Below are 22,026 nucleotides of genomic sequence, written 5' to 3'. Positions count from 1 at the left end.
ATGGAAACGTGGGGGTGGTCATGAGACAGTAAGAGCTGTCAGAGACCAATGACAGCGCTTACCGTTGTCACATGGTGTACAGTGCGGCATTTCGAGTACAGTAAAAAAATATGTGAACACTGACCACACTAACTGAAAAATGATACAATGTACTTGGTGCGCTCCGCACCAACATATGTGAAAACACCCTTAGTGTTCATAGCATTTGTCCAAAACGTGCATGTATTAATTTTGAGATAAAAGGAAAAACTTTCTGCGGAGTTAATTTAGTTTTTCTGCATTGATTTTGTAGATTCCACATCTGTGGCTGTGGAGATGGCTCCCCCTAAAGAGGAGTTGGAGCAGAAAGATACAAGCACGGCAACTCCTGCCCCTGTTCAGGAACCCTCTGTCTCCAGCGGTATTGTGGTGCAGGGGCTGACTGAGGACATGGTTACCGTTCTGATCCGCGCCTGCGTCAGCATGATCAGCGTTCCCGTAGACCCGGACACTCTGCATGCCACTTTGCGGCTTTGTCTGCGTCTCACGCGCACACATCACTATGCCATGATGTTTGCTGAGCTCAAGAGCACACGCATGATTTTGAACCTCACACAGAGTTCCGGATTCAATGGCTTTACACCACTGGTTACGCTGCTTTTCCGCCACATCATAGAAGACCCAGCCACCCTACGGCACACCATGGAGAAGGTGCTTTGTTTTTATTTACCCAAAGACAAAGTCTTTTATACATTTTTCATTTTGAGGTTTGTTTATCTTTTGAGTCACATCATCCCTCCTTCTTATGTCTCAGGTGGTTCGGTCTGCTGTCACCAGTGGAGCAGGAAGCACTACTTCAGGCGTGGTATCGGGTAGTTTGGGGTCGAGGGAGATCAACTACATCTTGCGTGTCCTTGGCCCAGCAGCTTGCCGCAACCCAGAGTGCTTTACAGAAACTGCAAAGAGTTGCATCCGAATTGCTCTTCCAGCCCCAAGAGGTGCTGGGACTGGTATGACCTAAAATCTCCAAAACCCATGTTATCGTGTCCATATAACAATTAATGCATAACATTTTCTTTATTACTCAGCCTCGGATGATGAGTTTGAGAACTTCAGAATTAAGGGTCCAAATGCTGTCCAGCTAGTCAAGACCACGCCCTTAAAGTTGTCCCCCCTGCCAACAATACCAGAAACCATTAAAGAGGTCATCTATGATATGCTGAATGCCTTAGCAGCATATCACGCACCAGAGGAAGGTGAGAGATGCATCAGCAGTAAGGCTTGGAAACAAACAGCTGAGAGAATCGGTTCAGATCTATCCAGCTGTCTTCTTTTATCAGCTTTCTCTTGTCTTAATGTTTTTTTTTTAATTTGTGTGTGTGTGTGTGTAGCAGAGAGAGGAGAGGAGCGGGCTGCAGCAGTACCGGGCGGTCAAGACCTGTGTCAGATCTTGCAGGATGTTGGTGATGATGTCTACCAGCAGTACAGACTCACCAGACAGGGCAGTGACTTTGACTCGCAGTCGGCCTTTCACATAAATGTAAGATCTATATAAAAAAGTTTGTTTTTTTGTTTATTGTGTAACATTTGTCTAATTGTTGGCACTCACTAAGGGAGGCATCACCATTGATATTAAACCCTTACTGTTTCTGCTATGGAAGTGAACAATGCATCAAATTGTGTGGCTTATCGAGAAGTTATTACAATATTATTACAATCAGGTATACCAGCAGATGATAAAATAAGTGAAAAAATACTATTATGTTGCCACACAAATATATAGTCATGGTAGTCTAAAGATCGCTTCCTCCTGTATGAAAGCTAAAGAGTTAGCCACAAAGTTCATACTAGTTATAATAGGCTCAGAATTGTGAGACTCGCATTAACTGCAGGTATTAATTATACTCCAATAGACGCAGGTGTTTGCTGCAGATGGTGCTGTTGCAGAATCCTCCCAGTCTGGAACTCCTCAAGGAGAAGGTGTGAAACACACACACATTTTCTTAGGTTTCAGATCCTTTGTTTTCAGTGTGAAAAGTTGTTCTCAATTTTGCCCCTTGTATTTATTGCTTTCTTTTTTTCCCTGTAGCCTCCACACCTGAGGAAATGAGGGAAGAGAAAAAGGAGCAGGAGGGAGATAAGAGTGCTGCTTCAGAGGAGAGTCGAGCTGCTAAAGCCAAGGCCAGCAAGCCGCTGATGCCCACCTCTACCATCTTGAGACTGCTGGCAGAGCTGGTACGCTCCTATGTTGGCATTGCGACACTCATCACCTCCTACAACTACACGGCTGGCCAGTCTGAGCTCATTAAAGAGGTGGGTCATATAGCAGGATTTTTTTTGTGTGAAGTAGTTTCTAAGATACACCAAAACCATTGTTTTACTTGATCAGATATCATAACATTTTGACACTTTGTGTTCGCAGGATTGCAGTGTGCTTGCATTCGTTTTGGATCACTTGCTCCCACACACCCAGAACTCTGAGGACAAGGACACTCCCGCACTTGCACGTCTGTTTTTGGCCAGCCTTGCTGCAGCTGGCACCGGTACCGATGCCCAGGCTGCCCTGGTCAATGAGGTTAAAGCTGCTCTGAGTCGGGCACTGGGCATGGCAGAGGGCACAGAGAAACACGCCCGGTAAGTCAAGCTCTTTGCTGTGTATATTAGAGTACAAAATCTGAATTGAAACTGAATTGTACTCTGACCTTTTTATTGCAGATTGCAAGCAGTGATGTGCATCATCAGCACCATTATGGAGTCATGTCCTTCGACTTCTAGTTTCTACAGCACAGCCACAGCTAAGACCCAGCACAACGGCATGAACAACATAATCCGCCTCTTCCTCAAGAAAGGCCTTGTCAATGATCTTGCCCGTGTGCCTCACAGCCTGGATCTATCTAGGTATAGTACCTCCTCACCCCTTCACCCTATAACCACGTGGCTTTTTAGTCCATATCTGTTATTTTTGCATCTATCTGTATGCTTGTATCAAAAAAATGGGTGTACAAAATAATTAATCTCTGCTCTTGGTTTTTCTGCAGCCCCAACATGGCCAACACAGTAAATGCTGCTCTTAAGCCTTTGGAAACACTGTCTCGAATCGTAAACCAACCCAGCAGTCTGTTTGGAGGCAAAGGAGGAACCAGCAAGAACAAGACAGAACATGACACTGTTGGCACAGTCAGGGACAGTAACAGCAACAACCAGGATCAAGGTAACATTCGTAATAACTCGTGACAAGCGTATTAACTCGTGAGTATTGAGAATTCTGTGTGTATTGACTGATTTTGTCTACAGGAGAGGTGGGTGAGGTAGAGCCGGTGGAAAATCGTGACCGTGGTCAAGCCACAGATGGCGACCTAATGGATGGAGAAGCCGAAGGAGACACCGTGGTCATCGCTGGACAGCCTGAGGTTCTGAGCACTCAGGCCATGCAGGTTAGATATAAAGCAGAAAGTAAAGTCATTTTTCTCAACTGTTAAAAATCCTCTCCCTCTAACCAAAGTTTGTTATTCATACATGCTTGTAGGTGGAGAATGAGTTGGTGGATTTAATCGATGAACTTTTAGAGAGGGATGCAGGAACTGTCAATAGCACTATCATCGGTGAGTGGTTTAATTCGTGGTCGGTGATAGAATCAAGGCAATACAATGCTGGATATGCGTTTCTAAATGGTTTTCCTGTAAATCAGTGGGGCGTTCTGGAGAAGATGAATCTCAAGAGGATGTGCTGATGGACGAAGCTCCTTCCAATATGAGTCAAGCCTCCACTCTGCAGGCGAACAGAGAGGGTAGGTTATGAATCACGAATCTGTTGGCACTTCGAACTAAAACTAGATGTGACTGTAATTGATGTGGATTAAAGCTACTTTAGGCTTAATTTATGTCTGGTATTAACAAAAACAAGAATTCTTAATGTCTAATTGCCCTCCTGTTGTAAAATTTAAGCAGCTGCATGACACCATATGTCGTTAGTTTTGTTGTTTATGCTACATGCAGCATTCACAACAGGCGATATTCTGCTCATTTTAAGATCTGCTAAACCAATTTGTGTGAAAAATTGTCAGCTAGCCATTTGTTTGCTAGTTTTACTGCATATGGTGAATTTTTGTTCTAAAGTAATTTGCTCTTTTGTTGGTCTAGACTCCATGAACATCCTAGAGCCAGAGGATGAAGAGCACACACAAGAGGAAGACTCCAGTGGCAGCAATGAGGATGAAGACAGTCAGGATGAGGAGGAAGAGGAGGAGGAAGAAGAGGAGGAAGATCAGGTAATACTCATTAAGAAAATGATCTCCACTTATCCTATATACACAGGTGTATAATTAATGCTCATTGTGTCCTACTTCGTTTTCTACTCTTTTCTTTATATAAAGGATGATGAAGAGGGAGATGAGGATGATGACGATGAAGGCTCAGAGATGGAGCTGGATGAAGATTTTCCTGATATTAATGCAGCTCCACACATCCGTTTTGAGAGATTCGACCGGGATGATGACCTTATCATAGAATTCGATAACATGTTCTCGACGTCAGGTAAATCCATTGATCCTTAGCCACTACTGTTTATGTATAGTATATGCAGAAGTATATCTGAGAAAATTAAGCATACCCAGTTTTTTGTTCCTTCTGGAGTCGTTAAACCCTAAAAATCTAAAATATGCGTAAGAGTATAATATTTTTTGTTTAATTTCTCACTTCTTTTTGTTTTTTGTCTACTTCAGCTGACATCCCTCCCTCACCAGGAAATATCCCCAGTTCTCATCCTTTGATGGTGCGGCATGCTGACCATGGCTCTCTGACTCTAGGAGGGTCGAGCACCAGCAGCAGATTGGCTCAAGGCATGGGACGCAGCCAACGCTCTCTCCGCCAGCTCACAGCAAACACGGGACACACCATCCACGTGCATTACCCTGGAAATCGCCAGCCCAACCCTCCGCTCATTCTGCAGAGGTGAGGTTTAGTGTACAGGAACACCTAAAAGTAGTCTATTTGTTGGTTGTTGGCTACAGGTGATATTACGCACTGCCTGAAAATTGTCCCCTGCCATTGAAAGTTACTAAGGGGACTTTTTTGCTGCTGCATAATATCAGCAAAGTTCTTGATTATTACGCCAGAATGAGAGTATAGTTCCTAGCCATATTGACCTAAAAATCGCAACTTTTACATTTCTGTCGTTCTTAGTACATGATGTAACTACAGAAGAGTCAAGTTTTAAATAGGAAAAATTTTGAAACTTTTTGGTTATTTTTTAGCGCGATGCTAATGGTCTGATCAGATTCAATAGATTATGCTAAGCTATGGTAAAAGTGGTAGCGCCAGACCTGGAGATCAGCTGAATGGATTCCAAAATGGTAAAAATCAAATGTTTAACTCTAGGGGAGCTTGACAATGAGTGTATTTTCAAAAAAAAAAATGGAATGTCCCTTTAATATTGCGACAATATACACCTTGCAACTTTGTAAACAGTTCTGTTATGTGCGTTTCAGATTATTGGGCCCCAGTGCTGCTGCTGATATCCTTCAGCTATCTAGCTCTCTGCCCCTGCAGTCCCGTGGACGAGCCCGTCTCCTTGTGGGCAACGAGGACGTGCACATTATCGCCCGTTCAGATGACGAGCTACTGGACGACTTCTTTCACGAGCAGAGCAGCACTGGAGGACAGGCTGGTAAGTCTCCCACTGACATGCTACTTTCAATTAACGGTTACAGAGACACTTGCTAAACCCTTATGTTCTGCAGGCACCCTTTCCAGTATACCGACAGCTTTAACCAGATGGACGGATGAGTGTAAAGTTCTGGATGCTGAGAGCATGCATGACTGTGTGGCAGGTGAGAAAATCTCAGAATGAATATATTGCAACACCTGTTGTTTACCAGGCTTTTTAAAAAAGCTTGATGTCTTGTGCCCTCTGGTCACTTAGTGGTGAAGGTGCCCATCCTGCAGCACTTGGAGAGTTTGCGTGACGAGGAGCTAGAAGAGCGCAGAGAGAAGAGGAGGAGACAGTTGGCAGAAGAAGAAGAGACGGCCAAACAGAATGAGAGTTCTTCAGCAGGCGAGGAGACCCGGGAACAAAGTCTGCAGGTAGGAGAAGAACTGAGAAAGAAGATGTATTTACAGCATAAATTGGATTCAGTCAGTATTAAATTAGGGCGGGGCTATAGATATGAACCATGACACGGGTCACATGGCTTAATTTAATGTGCATTTCACAGCATGTGTGGATAAGTTGCTGTTATTTCCCACAGGGCTCTGGGATTGGAGCAGTCAACGGTGCTGGTGAAAACGCAGCAGGTATAGCCTCGCATCTTTTGTGCTTTTATTAATAAACTTTGTAATAATATTGAGATATGTTTATTGCTTTTTTTGTATTGATCACAGATTATGCAGGTCAAATGTCAGTTTGCTAAAATGAGACTTTATTACTCGTGGTGTATTTGTGGAGAAATCCGGGTTTGAAATGAGTTCTTCTGCGGGCTGTGGGGTGAGGTAGTAGTTTGTATAGTTTTAGGATCACACCAGATCTGGGAGATAACTATACAGTCTACTGTCTTTCCCACGGTAACTGCTCGACATCTGGATGATCTCGCCTTCCTTCATCACTGTGTCAAGTGCTGCTCGGCAAAAATGTATTGCTTGTGCAATCAGTTGTCGTTTATGAACCGCACGGTTATGAAATGTATAAGCAATGAATTGAACATCCAGCTAGGTTATTGTTTTGCCCATGGCTAATATATGTATGAATGTATTCATTATCTGATTTGGTTGAGCAAGCAGTGGCTGTGATGTGGTGAGGTAGTAAGTTGTGTTGTTGTTGGGGATCAGTGTAGTGTGACCCTCGAAGGAGATAACTATACAATTTACTGCCTTCCTCACTGCAGACCATCAATCACACATACATTACTTTTATCTTAGGACTGCAGTTTTGTAAATCATATGTAATAATATCCATGCCACTCATTTCTCTACTTCATTCTATTTTTATCTGATCAGAAGGAGAACAAGCCCAAAGTGTGGTGTCTTCCTGTCTGGACCCTCCTCGCACCTCGGAGGGTTTCCTCACAGCACCCCCCTCAGGAGAAGTCACCCCAACCACCCCTGCACCTCACGAGCAAGCTCTTGTGTCACTGGAGACAGCCATCAGTCAGCAGGTGCACCAGCCAATCACAGAGCTGCTGCTGGCTGACTCCATTCCTGATTCTCACGGGGCCTTGTTAGGGACGGGACTTTCCCAGCCCTCTATACCCGATAGGCCGAATTGTGAGGCAGAAGCATCTCAGATGGAGATGTCACCTGCACCCACTATTGGTGAGCGAGCAGGAGGAGGAGCATTGGATGCAGTCAGGGAAGGTAGATGATTAACTTTGAATCTTGTAAAATCTGAATTCACACATTGTGGTTAAATGGAGTGCCGTTCACATTCAGGTGGATACTCGGTTTCTACGAATGTTTTTGTAGTATTTAAATAGTTGTATAATCCCACTGCATTCTACATGCAACTATTGCATGTATTTTGTTTCCTCTTTCGTGCATTTGAAGTGTCTGCCAGGTTGAGTTGATATTGACAGAAGCTTCCCTGTTGTCTCTGTCTTAGCTTCACTCAGTCCAGATATAGCTGAGAGCTCGGAGCCTGTGCCAGTGGGCGTGTCTCAGCTTGAGGGTTCGCCCATGGATACGAGTAGTCCCGCCTCAGGAACGCAGGAAGAGCCGGCCAACAGCTCAGCTCCACCCAATCACATGTCTCAGGAATTGTCAGGAAGTGGTGACAGTGGGCTCACAGATAGGCAGACGGATGCAGACACAGGGTGAGCAGTTCAATTACAGTAATTGAAAGAAAAATGCATGGGTTAGTTAGTAGACATTAAATTTGGAAGAATTTCCTGAATTGTATTGTTTAGGGAAACTAAGTCTCAGTCTTGCATTTGTGATTTATTTTCAGGTCAACTTCTGTTTCTTCTCCTGGTGAGACCATGCCTCGAAGTGACAGTGCAGATAGCCAATCGCAGGCCATCCAAGAGGAGCCCCTCCCATCCACCAGCAATGATGAGGTTGACCCTCTGGCAGGTGAGTGTCTTATCTCAAAGTATGTAGAGCCACTTCTCTACTAACTTTTATGACACAATTTTTGGGTGCTACCTTGTAGGCATCAGTCTTCCAGAAGGTGTGGACCCTTCCTTCTTGGCTGCACTGCCTGAGGACATCCGTCGGGAGGTACTGCAGAACCAGCTTGGAATCAGACCCCCTTCTCGTCCGCCTGTGGCCTCCACACTCCCAACCTCATCTGCCTCTGTGCTGACTGCAGGGGCAGGGTTGACAGAGGTCAGCCCAGAATTCCTGGCTGCTTTGCCACCTGCCATTCAGGAGGAGGTATGAGTGCGCTGCTGCTTGTTATTGTTTAGTGGTTCTTAATGATAAGTGGCTAGCAGTTATGTGTTGTCTAATGTTATGTTAACTTTAAGACTCAATAAATGAAATTATTATTATTTCTTTGCATCACCAGGTTTTGGCCCAGCAGCGAGCAGAGCAGCAGCGTCGTGAGTTATCCCAGCAGCCCTCACAGGGCGATCAACCTCTGGATCCAGTCACGTTCATCCAGACCCTTCCCTCTGAGCTGCGACGCTCTGTGCTGGAGGACATGGAGGACAGCGTGTTAGCGGTTATGCCTCCGGACATCGCAGCAGAGGCTGCAGCGCTGCGCAGGGAACAGGAAGCCAGGCAGAGACAACTGATGCATGAGAGGTTGTTCGGTCACAGTTCCTCTTCAGCCCTGTCCGCCATTCTACGATCACCCGCCTTCACTAGCCGACTGGGTGGCAACCGTGGGGTACAGTACACCCGACTGGCTGTGCAAAGAGGAGGGACGTTTCAAATGGGAGGGAGTGCTAATCACAGTCGGTAAGTTAACTGAACCAGAATAGCACAATTTGAAAAGTAGTATTTTTATTTTATGTCTTTCCATCACATACACACTCCTAATTAACCTTTTGTTTGTAAATCTAGCCCCTCTAGTTCTAATGTCGATTCACTTCTGCGCCTCCGGGGGCGTCTCTTGTTGGATCACGAGGCCTTGTCCTGCTTACTAGTGCTGCTGTTTGTGGATGAACCCAAGCTAAACACCAGCCGTCTCCACAGAGTGTTGCGTAACTTGTGCTACCACTCCCAGACTCGTGGCTGGGTTATCCGCAGTCTCCTATCCATCCTGCAACGCAGCAGCGAAAGTGAGCTCTGCCTGGAGACGGCACGCCTGGAAGAGTCCCGTGGCAAGCGCTCGCTAGGACAGGGCTCTTCAAGTGGAGGAAAAGGCTCCTCTTCATCTCCGCAGGGAGCTGTAGCATCTTCATCTTCATCTCTGGAACTGTTAAACAGAGTGGAGTCACGTAGTTCCAGTCAGCTCTCCTGGCTTTCTGTATCCATGGACGCAGCTCTGGGATGCAGGACCAACATCTTTCAGATCCAGCGAGCGTCAGGCAGAAAGCATGCAGAGAGACATTCAACAGGAGGTGGTGCTGTGGGCTCGGGAGGTCTTGGAGGTGGAGTTTCAGGAACCGGAGTGACCTGTTCTGGGGCAGGAGGAGGATCGACGGTTCACATCCACCCACAGGCAGCTCCAGTCGTCTGTCGACATGTGCTGGATACACTTATTCAACTAGCCAAGGTACAACATTAGCCCATCTCGCATTTGATGTATTACGTATATAAATTTTTGGTTACAAGTATATTTAGCAAAGTCATTGCCAGAGCATTCTTTTAAGGCATCTCTTATTTCTTATAGGTGTTCCCCAGTCATTTCACTCAGCAGCGCTGTAAGGATTCACTGTCCTCTTCATCATCTGACTTGGACTCTCGTCTTTGCGGCACCTCGACACCAACTTCGAGTGGAAGCTGGCGGTCAGGTGGTCTCAGCCAGAGCAATTCCTCAGCCACCCTAAGCAATTCCTCTTCTTCCCACAATTCCCTTAGCTCATGCCCAGGCACACCACAGTCCCTGGGCATCTCAACTGACTTCTGGGATCTCCTGGTCAAGCTGGACAACATGAATGTGAGCCGTAAGGGCAAAGCCTCCATGAAGACTGTACCTCTAGGGGGTGCTGGGGAGACAGAGGGGGCATTGTTCAGCCTTGAGGCATCTCCCTTGGGCCAGCTGATGAACATGCTGTCCCATCCTGTGATCCGTCGTAGCTCGCTCCTTACGGAGAAACTTCTCCGCTTGCTTTCTCTCATCTCCATCGCTCTGCCTGACAACAAGGCCACGGAGGTTCCAGCCAGCCACCCAGTGCCTCAGGCCCCAACTGCACCTGCCACACAAGCCGCAGCAGGGTCTGGAGCCATCTCAACGACACCCGCTACAGGCTCCACGCAGAGCTCGATAGTCCCAGTGGCCTCTCAACCTACGGTCACTACAGCAGCTGCTGTTGCAGGAAGCACCACCACATCTAGCAGTAGTGCTGGTGAGGCTTTTTTCTACAGAATCATAGCAGGTCTTTGGACAGTGGATTAAGCTTGATAAAAAAGCACTTGTTTTTAATTTCAGCAAATATATTATGTCCTTTAATATAAAATCAGATGTATTTTTAGGAAGTATAGTCATTAGTACAACAATATGTATTTTATCATATGCCTGCCGGCATCTTGCAATTGTTATTTTACTTTCATTTTACATTTGAGAATAAGCTTCCTATTAGCCAAATGTTTTAAATCCACTTAATATTTGTCCTCTTTACAATAGAAATGATATAACCACTATAATTTTTTGCAAGAACATGAGGACATTGAATCATGTAAACTCAGTTGAATGTGCTGTTGAAATTATGTTAGAGATTACAGACTGATATACAGGGTTCCCACAGGTCCTTGAAATTCTTGAAAGTTTGTGAATCTGAGGGAAAAAATTCAGGGCCATTGAAAGTGCTTGAATCTATTTTATGCAAGAAGTTTTCTGGGGAAAAAATACATATTGTTTACAGTGTAGTGCAGGATAATATCATAAAATTTCTAGCCTTTTAAGCACACGTGCAAAACTGTTTGTTTTAAATGCTTATATATATATTCTGTATGCGATGTTGATTCATACCAAAAAGCTATTTTGCATAGTTGTGTTCGACACATGAAAACTTCCCTGGTTATGTATGTAACTGTTGTTCCCTGAGAAGGGAACGAGACACTGCGTCTCCCTTGCCATACTTCCTGCATCCATGTAACGCTGTCTTTGGCAATATTTCAGATAGCAATATACTTCCTGGCTCCCGCGTCACCCTGTCTTTGTCATTAAGCCTCACCATTGGTTGAATTTGATATACACATTCAGACACACTTACCCTTGGAGGCGTCCCCAAAGTGTCACCACAGTGACGCTGCACGAGTTCCCTCGAAAGGGAACTGTAATAATGTATCTTAAAAGGTAACACGATGTAACCTTGCTCTCACTTGAAATGCGTCCCCACATTTAGTCCTTGAATTTGAGGGTATTAGACCTGGAAAGTCCTTGAAAGGTCCTTGAATTTGAAGTTAACTATGGTGTGGGAACCCTGGATATAAAAGTTTCAAATGCAACCGTTGACCAATCAAACTTAGTATTCAAGTTGTCGTAACATGGGAGTTAAATCTGTCTTTCTTTTGAAGCAGGAAAACAGAAGCCAGCCGTGAACATCACAGACAATGACACCAAACTCGCTTCTGCTGGACTAACAGAGAAACAGCTGCAGCTCTCTGTAGAGGTATTTAATTAGCACGCACATATGTCACCTTTTGTTAATCCTGGGCTCCTTTGACCCAACCCAGCAGTCTGATCAGTAACACCCCATCATTTGCGTCCAGGTGTTGACATCCCATTCATGCTCAGAGGAAGGTCTAGAGGACGCGGCCAACATCCTGCTGCAGCTGTCCAGAGGAGACGGACTTACCCGAGACACGGTCCTTAGACTGCTGCTTAGTGGGGCGCGACATCTCGGATACACTCTTTGCAAACAAATCGGTTAGTTTTTTTGTTTGAGATTGTTAAAGGTTCTTTAAGAGATTAACTAGTTTTAGCTTATGTTCTCCTGCTCCCTGTTTCTCTTTGTTAGGCACTTTACTGGCGGAGTTGAGGGAGTACAACCTAGAGCAGCAGAGAAGAGCACGTGCTGATGCTCAATCTCCTGAAGCTTCTCATGAGGACCCAGGCATCACCACACGGCTCAAGGGCAAGATGACCAGCAGGTGAGAATTTACAGTTAAAGTTTTTAGAGAGCATTGTGTTGGAGCTTTTTCAGTCCTTTTTGTACCCAGATGTGACATAATACAGCAATACATGCAATATAATCTATTTTCTTTATATTTATCTCCGTTTCCTCAAGTTATCTCATTAATTAAGAGAAAACGCTTCCCTGCCAAAGATGAGTTTTTACGGCAATCCATATTTCCGCTATTGTGCACTACATTATTCTAATTATATTATTCTTAGCAGAGTTTACCGGAAATTACGTGTTGACCACGAAAGCCGCTTGTTTATGTTGTTACTGGTAAAACATCTATATGTTTTGATCATCATTCTGAATCTAACATGAGTCCTTTAGAAAAATGTCCTAATTGTATAAAATTTGGTATTTTTAAAGAAACTTACCAATATTTGAAAGGTGATAATAAATCATATTGGCTGGCAACTTTAAAAAAAAAAGAGTTAAAGGAGACATATAATGAAAATCTGACTTTTTCCATGTTTAAGTGTGATAATTGGGTCCCCAGTGCTTCTATAAACCTAGAAAATGTGTAAATAAACAACCCAGTAACTTAGTTTTGATAAATCTTTTCTGTAAGCATGGGAAAAAAGTGGTCATTTAAATCTGGCTCCCCTTTTAATGTCAGAAGGGGATAATATTGCCCCTTAATCTGCACTATCCATCAATGGCACTGTCATTTAGTGCTGGGAGATCAGCTCATTTGCATTTTAAAGGACACACCCAAAACGGCACATTTTTGCCCACACCAACAGTGGCAATTTTAATGTGGTAATAAATAGAAATTGTCTATGGCATTTTGAGGTAGAATTTCACATGCGTACTCTGGGGACACCACATATTTATTTGACATCTTTAAAAAGTTTTGTGAAATACCAACTTTAATATGTACGGTTTCAGGTTCACTATAATTACAATAATAGTCCTTTTTCTGGATCTTGTTGGTCTCACAGGTTTGATGGGTCAGAGAGCGTGGTGATTGTGGCCGCTCAAAAGCGGACACTAGGCGGCCGAGAGCTCCAGCTTCCCTGCATGAGTTCGCTCACGTCCAAGACATCCACGCAGAAGTTCTTCCTGCGTGTGCTGCAGGTCATCATCCAGCTTAGGGAAGACACGCGGCGCGCTAACAAGAAAGCCAAACAGACGGGAGGAAGACTGAGTAAGTCATACTCTTTAGCACAGGCACCCTTTAATCCTTTAAGAACATTTCCACGCTTCACATTGAAGCTTTTAGTCCCTGCTCTCATTAAGCCCATATTTCATGTTTATGAAGGTCTGTCTCTGGATAAAATATGTCGGCTTTCTCTCTTCCTCTGCACAGGTTCGACCAGTCTTGGCTCGGCCAGCAGTATCCAGGCTGCGGTCCGTCAGCTAGAGGCTGAGGCGGACGCCATCATTCAGATGGTGAGAGAGGGGCAGCGGGCACGCCGGCTACAGCAGGCACCCCCGCCCTCTTCATCTGCATCCTCTTCCGCTGCTGCTGTATCTGCCGTTGCATCCGCTGCTGTGGCTGTGGCTGGATCGTCCACCCCCAGTATCTCTGCAACCAACAACCCCCCCGCTGGCACGGCCAGCGCAGCCACGGTTAGCATGGGCCGCACTGACAGCAGGCAGACTGCTACTGACTTACTCACCCACATACACATTCACATACCAGTATTGTATTTTATTAACGTTTATAGCCTTTTGAAGACATTCAGTATCTTTTTGTTATTTCATGTTACTAAAGCAAAACACATCAGGGGGAGCAAGGGGCACTAAACTAGCACTCTGCCAAGGTCTTTAGGAAAAAGTCTAAAATTGGCCAAATTAATGGCATTAAAGTCCCCGCAGTATTCACAGTGTCGCTTAAAGGAATAGTTCACCCAAAAATGAAATGATGTCATCATTTACTCACCCTCAATTTGTTACAAACCTGTATGAACACAAAGGAAGATATTTGTAATCAAGCATGAAACAGGATCTCCATTGACATCCATTGTATTTTTCTTTCCTACTATGGAAGTCAAAGATGCTCAAAAACAGTTTGGTTACAAATATTGCCAAGCAATGTAAATGAAATTTATACAGGTTGAGGGTGAGTAAATGATGACAATTTTTATTTTGGGGTGAACTATCCTTTTAATTTCATAACACCGTGTTCATTTTGAATATATCACCCAGATCTAGTCACACGTTAAATATCATAATACAAGGAAGTATTGTATTTACTTGCAGTTCAAAACTATTCAACCTCTAATATTTCTACCTCAATGCTCCTCATTATCAAACACCTGGTCACCATTTTGAAAAACTTCCAACAACTGGCCCACATTTGTGCTCCAATGACAAAGTCTTTTCTGTCGTAAACCTACCCGTGACTCTTTCTCAGGCCCAAATCTCTTTGTTTCTCCCCTCACTGCTCTGCCCCTCACTGCATTGTGCTGCATTTAATGTAGAAAGCCTGCTTTTATACCAGTAATGGTGCATTGATGGAGACTTTTTAATGTTGCATCCAGCTTTCTGATTCTCTCCTCTCTTGCATGTCTGGTTGTGGGTCATTCGATTTTTTTTTTTTTTTTTGCTTGCTCTCTAAGCTTCTGTGTCTAAGCCTCTTCCCAGCCCCCATTCCTTTCTGCAAATCTGAATGTTATGATGCGTGCCGCTTGCCTCCAGTCTTTCACATCTTTTTCTCGCATTACACACTGTTGTCTCTTCTTCTCTGTTTGAATGCTCTATCTTGAATCTCACCTTGTTCCTTGGTTCCCCTGGTCCAGTCGGAGGTGCAGTCTGTTGCTGAGACCCCAGCAGCCCAAAGGGACGATTCGCCTATGGATGTTGACCAGCCCTCACCATTAGATCAGGACCAGGCAGCGTTAGGTGAGGCCTTGAAACGACTGCGTTTCAGTGACTGACATGAGTACAGTTTATAGTCGGATTATAAATAACTTTTTTTTTTTTCGATACCAAAGAAGTTGCACTTCATTTTCAGATTATTTTGGTTAATATTACATATATAATGATTAAATGTGACCCTTTTAGTGAAAACCAGACTTAAAGGGATAGTTCGGCCAAAAATGATATTAAACCCATGATTTACTCACCCCCAAGCTGTCCGAGTTGCATATGTCCATCGTTTTTCAGATAAACACATTTTTAGATATTTTAGAAAATGTTTAAGCTCTTTCAGTTGATTAAATGTAAGGTTACGGGGTCCACCCATAGTCCACGACCTTCAAGTCCCAAAAAAGTGCGTCCATCCTTCACAAATTAAATCCAAACGGCTCCAGGATGATAAACAAAGGTCTTTTGAGGGTAATCCGCGTGGTGTTGTTGTAGAAATATCCATATTTAAAACTTTATTAACGAAAATAAATACCTTCCGGTAGCGCCGCCATCTTAGTCACGTCCTCATTCAGGATGAGAGCTTACGCAGCCTACGGAGGCTACTCTGCTGCTGCTCTGTGCCCCCGCCCTCCGAATTTGTCATACGTCACTAAGAAAAGTGCATACACTACGCTAATACTCTCTCCTGAATGCGGACGCGACTAAGATGGCGGCGCTACCGGAAGGTATTTATTTTAATTTGTGAAGGATGGACGCACTTTTTTTGGACTTGAAGGTCGTGGACTATGGTTGGAACCCGTAATATTACATTTAATCAACTGAAAGATCTAAAACATTTTCTAAAATATCCGAAAATGTGTTTGTCTGAAAAACGATGGACATATGCAACTCGGACAGCTTGGGGGTGAGTAAATCATGGGTTTAATATCATTTTTGGCCGAACTATCCCTTTAAGTCTTATAATCTAGAGTATCAATTTTTGATTTCAACCTTTTATTTTACTGTAATTGTTATGTTTGATGGGTCTTTACAGCCTCAATAATAAATATAAAAGTTTGTTACTATGAAACAAATGTTTTAAAGAAGGTCTATGTGTTTGTAGGTGAAGAGAGCAGCAGTCAACAGGAACAGGAGGAGCGTTTGCCTGAACTGCCACTGTTGAGCGAGCAGCTCTTATTGGATGAACTGTGGGACATGCTAGGGGAATGTCTGAAAGAGCTCGAGGAGTCTCACGACCAGCATGCGGTCTTGGGTACGAAACCACAAAATCTCAACAGTTCAACTAAAATTTGAATTGACTTAACTATAACAAATCTTTGTTTTCTCCCATAGTGCTGCAGCCAGCAGTGGAGGCTTTTTTCCTGGTTCACGCAACAGAGCGTGAAAGCAAACCTCCGGTTCGAGACACACGGGAGAGCCAGTTGTCACACATCAAGGACGAGCCTCCCCCGCTGTCTCCGGCCCCTCTTACCCCCGCCACCCCCTCATCCCTGGACCCTTTCTTTTCCAGAGAGCCCTCCTCAATGCACATTTCCTCCAACCTGCCTCCAGACACACAGAAGTTTCTGCGTTTTGCCGGTGAGCCTGTCAGACATGCCGTTTATGAGATGTAGTAGAGCGCTTGTTGAATACTGAAGTATGAACTCTCTTTTTAACAGAGACCCACCGTACAGTGCTCAATCAGATCCTGCGTCAGTCCACCACACATCTGGCAGATGGACCATTCGCTGTGCTGGTCGACTATATTCGCATCTTAGATTTTGATGTGAAACGAAAGTAAGATCCTTAGCTTTATTTATAAGATGTTGGTGTTTCAGTTTTCTATTTCCTGCCTCTTTCTCGCTTTGACATGGGTTCATTTTCTGGGAGAGCAGTGTGAAAAAACATTACAAAGGTCAAGCTCATATTTCATTATACAATCGTTTCTTTAGATTTTTTAAAGAAAATGAAGCCATCTGATTTGCATCTTAAAATAAATTTCTAAAAAAAAAAACGTGTTTCTGTAATGAAAGAAAAATTATGTAATGAATCATTGTGATAGCCATTGTAGTGTGTTTATGGTTATTTAAATTTATAAAATTAATACATTTAAAATTACAAATGTATTACAGTAAAAAACACTACCAAATTAAACCCTATTATTCAGAATTAACAAAAAATATGGTCTTAAATTAGGCTATTTTTCTTCATACATGTTTTTTAATGTTTATTTCTCTACTCTTAGTTTGTTAGACCACAGCTATGGACATTTTTCTTCTCTAGTTGTTGTTCTTCTGCGTCGAGGCTGTATTTATCTAATAAGTGTGTCTCTCAGGTATTTCCGTCAGGAACTGGAGCGTTTGGATGAGGGACTGAGGAAAGAGGATATGGCCGTTCATGTAAGAAGAGACCACGTCTTTGAAGATTCTTACAGAGAGCTGCACCGCAAGAGCCCAGAGGACATGAAGAATAGACTGTAAATCTCCCACACTTTCTTTCACACAAGCATACACATGCCTTTATAGATTGCTATACGCAAGCCTTCCAAAGTCTTCTTGTAAAATTAATGCACGTATATTTTCTCACGTTGTCAGCATAACCATGAAACTGTAAACCCCATAGAGTTTGCTGCTAGCTTCACAAGTGCATATAGGACAACCGAATAACTCAATTTTTGTTCTCTACAGGTATATAGTATTTGAAGGGGAGGAGGGTCAAGATGCAGGCGGTCTGTTGAGGGAGTGGTACATGATCATCTCCAGAGAGATGTTCAACCCCATGTACGCCCTTTTCCGCACCTCGCCCGGTGACCGGGTCACCTACACCATCAATCCTTCCTCTCACTGCAACCCCAACCACCTCAGCTACTTTAAGTTTGTGGGGCGTGTGGTGGCCAAGGCCGTCTATGACAACAGGCTATTAGAGTGTTACTTCACACGAAGCTTCTACAAGCACATTCTGGGCAAGAGTGTCAGGTACAACGCAATGTTACATTTTCAACACCAGAGCATAAATAGATAACCGCTAATGTTACTATAATGTACAGTGGGTTTAATGCAAGGTCACTAGATTATACAAGAGTCCACACAAGATTTAAAATCTTATATAAAATACAAGACAAGGTATAGCTTAATCCAGGACTAGGCATTAGTAGGAAATTTAAGTAGTTTTTACAGACATACCTTACAAAAACATAACTGCTGTGCAATTTGACACAAAACTATGCCACTGATATATTTAAGGATAGGTGAGAACAAGCTGTTTGTAGTTAATACAGCTCAAACATGCATTTTAGTTTTGGACCGACCGGGAAAGCCCCAAAAAAGCATTTAATATTCTTCACCACTTTCAAAATTACTATTTTTGTAGTCAACTAAGATGATTTTAGGGAACCATGAAAATTGCTTTGTGCATAAAGTCGAATTCTACATTTGCATTCAAGCATTTAGCAGATGTTTTTTTTTTCTCAAAGATTTTCTTTCTTACTTTTTGCAATATGCATTTGAAAATGTAAGATTTAAGCATTTTCGAGTACTGTTACTACCGTATTTTCCAGAGTATAAGTCACATCAATCAACAATGCAGCATGAAGATGAAAAAACATATATAAGTCGCAATGGACTACATTATTTCACAAAATCCTTATAGTCCAGAAAATATGGTAGTCTCATACTTTTGGGTTCTTTTAAATAAAGTAAACTTGTTTTGAATGTCCCACAGGTATACAGACATGGAAAGCGAGGACTATCCTTTCTTCCAGGGTCTTGTTTACTTGTTGGAGAACGATGTGTCCACTCTGGGCTACGAGCTGACATTCAGCACAGAGGTATGCGCTACATTTACAAACAAAGTAACCGCTAGATGAAATTCTGTAGAAATGGGCATGGTGGTCACTTCCATATATACACTCAGGTCCAGGAGTTTGGCGTGTGTGAAGTGAGGGATCTGAAGGCCAATGGTGCAAACATCATCGTCACCGAGGAGAACAAGAAGGAATATGTACATCTGGTCTGCCAGATGAAAATGACAGGTGAGTACACCTCATTAAACATCACATTTAGTGACAGAGACAGTGCCTGTCTATCATGAAACTTAAGCGATCCTGTTTTGCAGGTGCAATTCGTAAGCAGCTGGCTGCCTTCCTGGAGGGCTTTTATGAGATCATCCCCAAGAGACTGATCTCAATCTTTACTGAGCAGGAGTTGGAGCTCCTCATTTCCGGTCTGCCCACCATCGACATCGACGACCTCAAGGCAAATACAGAATACCACAAATACCAGTCCAGTTCTATCCAGGTATATAAGCAGTCATACATCCTTGTTTAATATATATAGTTTGGTTCGAGATCTCTGCTGAAGTTATTCATAATTTAATAAGCTTATCGACATTTCTACATTCTTAAAAAGCTTCTCTGCTGACATAACCATGACCATCTCTCACTGCTTAAAGCGATAGTTCACCCAAAAATGAAAATAATGTCATTGATGACACACCCTCATTTCGTTTCAAACTCGTAAGATGTCCGTTCATCTTCTGATGTTTTATATTTAGTCCGAGAGCTTGTTGATCTTTCATTGAAAATCTACATACGGTATACTGTCCATGTCCAGAAAGGTAACAAAAACATCATCAAGTAGTCCACGTGACATCAGTGGGTCAGTTAGAATGTGTTGAAGCATCGAAAATACATTTTGGTCCAAAAATAACATAAATTATGAATTATGACGTGTTATCTGGTGCGCCCCAGCTGTTTTTTTTTTTGCACCCGGGCTTCGTTTACAGTCTGAGGGAGGCGCACGCTGTAAGTTTGAAAAAAAAAAACTTTGTAAACATGTCTGAGGATAACACGTCATCCGCTTCACTGCAGTCACGTGACTTTAGTCTCGTGCATGCGCTTCACAACAGACGCGGAAGAGAAGACAATACTGAATAAAGTCATAATTTTTTATCATTTTTGGACCAAAATGTATTTTCGATGCTTCAAGGCATTCTAACTGACCCACTGATGTCACATGGACTACTTTGATGATGTTTTTAGTACCCTTCTGGACATGGAAACCATACATAGATTTTCAATGAAGGGTCAACAAGCTCTCAAACTAAATATAAAACATCTTAAACTGTGTTCCGATGATGAAAGAAGGTCTTACGAGTTTAGAACGACTTGAGAGTGAGTCATTAATGACGTTATTTTCATTTTTGGGTGAACTATCCCTTTAAATAAAGTTTATTGCTTTTCAATCTGCCATTTATCTTTCATTATTTTTAGCCAGTCGAAAGATCAAATTTTCACCAACCCCACGTTGTTTCTCTCTACGTAGATTCAGTGGTTCTGGCGTGCATTACGGTCTTTTGACCAGGCTGACCGGGCCAAATTCTTGCAGTTTGTTACGGGCACATCCAAAGTGCCGCTGCAAGGCTTCGCTGCACTGGAAGGAATGAACGGTATCCAGAAGTTCCAGATCCACCGAGACGACCGCTCCACTGACCGCCTGCCCTCCGCGCACACTTGGTAAATAAACACCACAGGCTTTATCAGCACAACTTCATAATGCTTCAATTTATTGACACTTTTTTAAATTTTCTCCCCAGCTTTAACCAGTTGGACCTCCCAGCCTATGAGAGCTATGAGAAGTTAAGACACATGCTGCTGCTGGCCATTCAGGAATGTTCTGAAGGCTTCGGACTGGCCTAGAGATTCTCCTAATGTCCCTTCCACACGAACAGACGTAGACTTACATGTTGTTAACTTATGACACCCACATGCATATTCACACTATTCTAATCCGCGTAAAACAAACAGTTGGACGGCTAAACGAGTGACAGATTTATTGACATTGCCTACTACACACAGAGCCCTCCCACTGACACACCGAACTGTGTTTGGTATACGTGTGTCTCAATTCCATATTACATTGCAGAGCCCGAAAGAGGATCACAGAGGATATCTGTGGACTAATATAAAGATTTTCTCCATTTAGTTTGGTTTCTCTGTACAAAAGGTTTGGGAGTTTATTATGTTTAATCTTTTTTGTTCTTCTTTGGCTGTTGAAAAAGGAGAGATGGCTGTTTTGTGTGTGTAAAGAGGGTGGTTGTAACCCTCTGGGATGGAGAAAAGTTGATTGTCCTCTGTTGCTAATGTGTGACCTCCACTAGCTTTGCAAACGGGAACTTGAATTTCGGGGAGGGCAAGTCACGGACGAGGAAGGGAGGGAGAGAAAACATGAAATAAGGTTTTGGTGAACCTGCAAACGTGCATGGAATTTCAGATGGGGGTCATTTTTAGGCAACTTTTGTGGTATTTTTGGAGCGGATCACACAGATTTGAAAAGTGAAGGACTGAGAGTCGCAGAGGCTCACACTTGTGCGGTTATTGCCCAACTGCTGACGCAACCTCTCAGCAGCTAATCAGAAAGTAAATTGCTACGTAAATAAATGCATAAAATGAGCTCACCGTGTCCTCTAGTGGTGTTTACATTATATGCCTTACACAGTTTGCACTAACAAATATCATTTATGTTCATTAAATGCTGATGGAGGTCTATCGAAACAAAACACACATGGGGTCCAAGCATTAAAGGCTTTTTTCTTCATTTAATAAGAGTATGTTTGCAGAAATCTTGATCTCTTAAATTAAACCTATGGATATGGTTTTGCAAGCATTTTTAGCCTCAGCTTTGTAGTGCCCCATCTTACTGTTTTTGCAGGGGAATTGGTGGGATGTGTAATGAGTGTGCAATGTCTCAGACCATCTGGACCTTCTCAAAGTCCATGCTGGGCATACATACTGTCAGGATATCTGCTCCAGACAGCAGGAGTCCACTCGGCTAGACCGACGTCTCATCATAAAATGCAGAATCAAAGGTGAGCGAGATGTTGGATCCACCGATGTAAATTGAATTCATTTTCTTCAGTATTTTTCTACTTTTTAACATTATACTGTCTATTTTAATATAACTTTAATAATCTGTGTTACTATGAGGCCCAAAATTACGAAAAACCTATTTCCAAGTGTTGTTGTCTTATCGCATGAA

At 43.1% G+C, this 22,026-nt stretch overlaps 1 protein-coding gene across 6 annotated transcripts in view; it reads left to right on the top strand.

Annotated features, from left to right (window-relative positions):
• Window positions 1-21,441, top strand: part of huwe1 (HECT, UBA and WWE domain containing E3 ubiquitin protein ligase 1) — a 44,746-nt gene extending 23,305 nt beyond the window's left edge. For 2 of the 6 annotated variants that reach the window (XM_073812994.1, XM_073812993.1), the window contains exons 41-82: window positions 293-690; window positions 794-989; window positions 1,068-1,235; window positions 1,371-1,519; window positions 1,893-1,959; window positions 2,069-2,292; window positions 2,402-2,613; window positions 2,695-2,877; window positions 3,018-3,190; window positions 3,274-3,413; window positions 3,506-3,581; window positions 3,668-3,766; window positions 4,119-4,246; window positions 4,352-4,511; window positions 4,700-4,928; window positions 5,465-5,643; window positions 5,717-5,806; window positions 5,899-6,059; window positions 6,224-6,269; window positions 6,969-7,325; window positions 7,570-7,780; window positions 7,915-8,039; window positions 8,119-8,342; window positions 8,476-8,870; window positions 8,976-9,630; window positions 9,748-10,423; window positions 11,598-11,689; window positions 11,790-11,946; window positions 12,038-12,170; window positions 13,141-13,346; window positions 13,509-13,771; window positions 14,944-15,046; window positions 16,116-16,265; window positions 16,346-16,591; window positions 16,672-16,789; window positions 17,328-17,468; window positions 17,680-17,967; window positions 18,713-18,818; window positions 18,905-19,022; window positions 19,106-19,287; window positions 20,314-20,504; window positions 20,585-21,441. In XM_073812994.1, the coding sequence (XP_073669095.1) occupies window positions 293-690; window positions 794-989; window positions 1,068-1,235; window positions 1,371-1,519; window positions 1,893-1,959; window positions 2,069-2,292; window positions 2,402-2,613; window positions 2,695-2,877; window positions 3,018-3,190; window positions 3,274-3,413; window positions 3,506-3,581; window positions 3,668-3,766; window positions 4,119-4,246; window positions 4,352-4,511; window positions 4,700-4,928; window positions 5,465-5,643; window positions 5,717-5,806; window positions 5,899-6,059; window positions 6,224-6,269; window positions 6,969-7,325; window positions 7,570-7,780; window positions 7,915-8,039; window positions 8,119-8,342; window positions 8,476-8,870; window positions 8,976-9,630; window positions 9,748-10,423; window positions 11,598-11,689; window positions 11,790-11,946; window positions 12,038-12,170; window positions 13,141-13,346; window positions 13,509-13,771; window positions 14,944-15,046; window positions 16,116-16,265; window positions 16,346-16,591; window positions 16,672-16,789; window positions 17,328-17,468; window positions 17,680-17,967; window positions 18,713-18,818; window positions 18,905-19,022; window positions 19,106-19,287; window positions 20,314-20,504; window positions 20,585-20,687 (8,318 nt within the window). In that variant the 3' untranslated portion in view covers window positions 20,688-21,441. Of the gene's footprint in view, window positions 1-292; window positions 691-793; window positions 990-1,067; window positions 1,236-1,370; window positions 1,520-1,892; window positions 1,960-2,068; window positions 2,293-2,401; window positions 2,614-2,694; window positions 2,878-3,017; window positions 3,191-3,273; window positions 3,414-3,505; window positions 3,582-3,667; window positions 3,767-4,118; window positions 4,247-4,351; window positions 4,512-4,699; window positions 4,929-5,464; window positions 5,644-5,716; window positions 5,807-5,898; window positions 6,060-6,223; window positions 6,270-6,968; window positions 7,326-7,569; window positions 7,781-7,914; window positions 8,040-8,118; window positions 8,343-8,475; window positions 8,871-8,975; window positions 9,631-9,747; window positions 10,424-11,594; window positions 11,690-11,789; window positions 11,947-12,037; window positions 12,171-13,140; window positions 13,347-13,508; window positions 13,772-14,943; window positions 15,047-16,115; window positions 16,266-16,345; window positions 16,592-16,671; window positions 16,790-17,327; window positions 17,469-17,679; window positions 17,968-18,712; window positions 18,819-18,904; window positions 19,023-19,105; window positions 19,288-20,313; window positions 20,505-20,584 lie in introns of all 6 variants that reach the window. The other 4 variants (XM_073812996.1, XM_065285600.1, XM_065285601.1 and 1 more) reach the window with 3 other exon arrangements.
• Window positions 21,442-22,026: the final 585 nt, after the last annotated feature.

The sequence above is a fragment of the Paramisgurnus dabryanus genome, chromosome 21 (assembly GCF_030506205.2).
Source record: "Paramisgurnus dabryanus chromosome 21, PD_genome_1.1, whole genome shotgun sequence".
NCBI classification, from domain to species: domain Eukaryota; kingdom Metazoa; phylum Chordata; class Actinopteri; order Cypriniformes; family Cobitidae; genus Paramisgurnus; species Paramisgurnus dabryanus.
The sequence above is the reverse complement of the archived record's forward strand: the minus strand, read 5'-3'. Positions and strand labels throughout refer to the sequence as shown.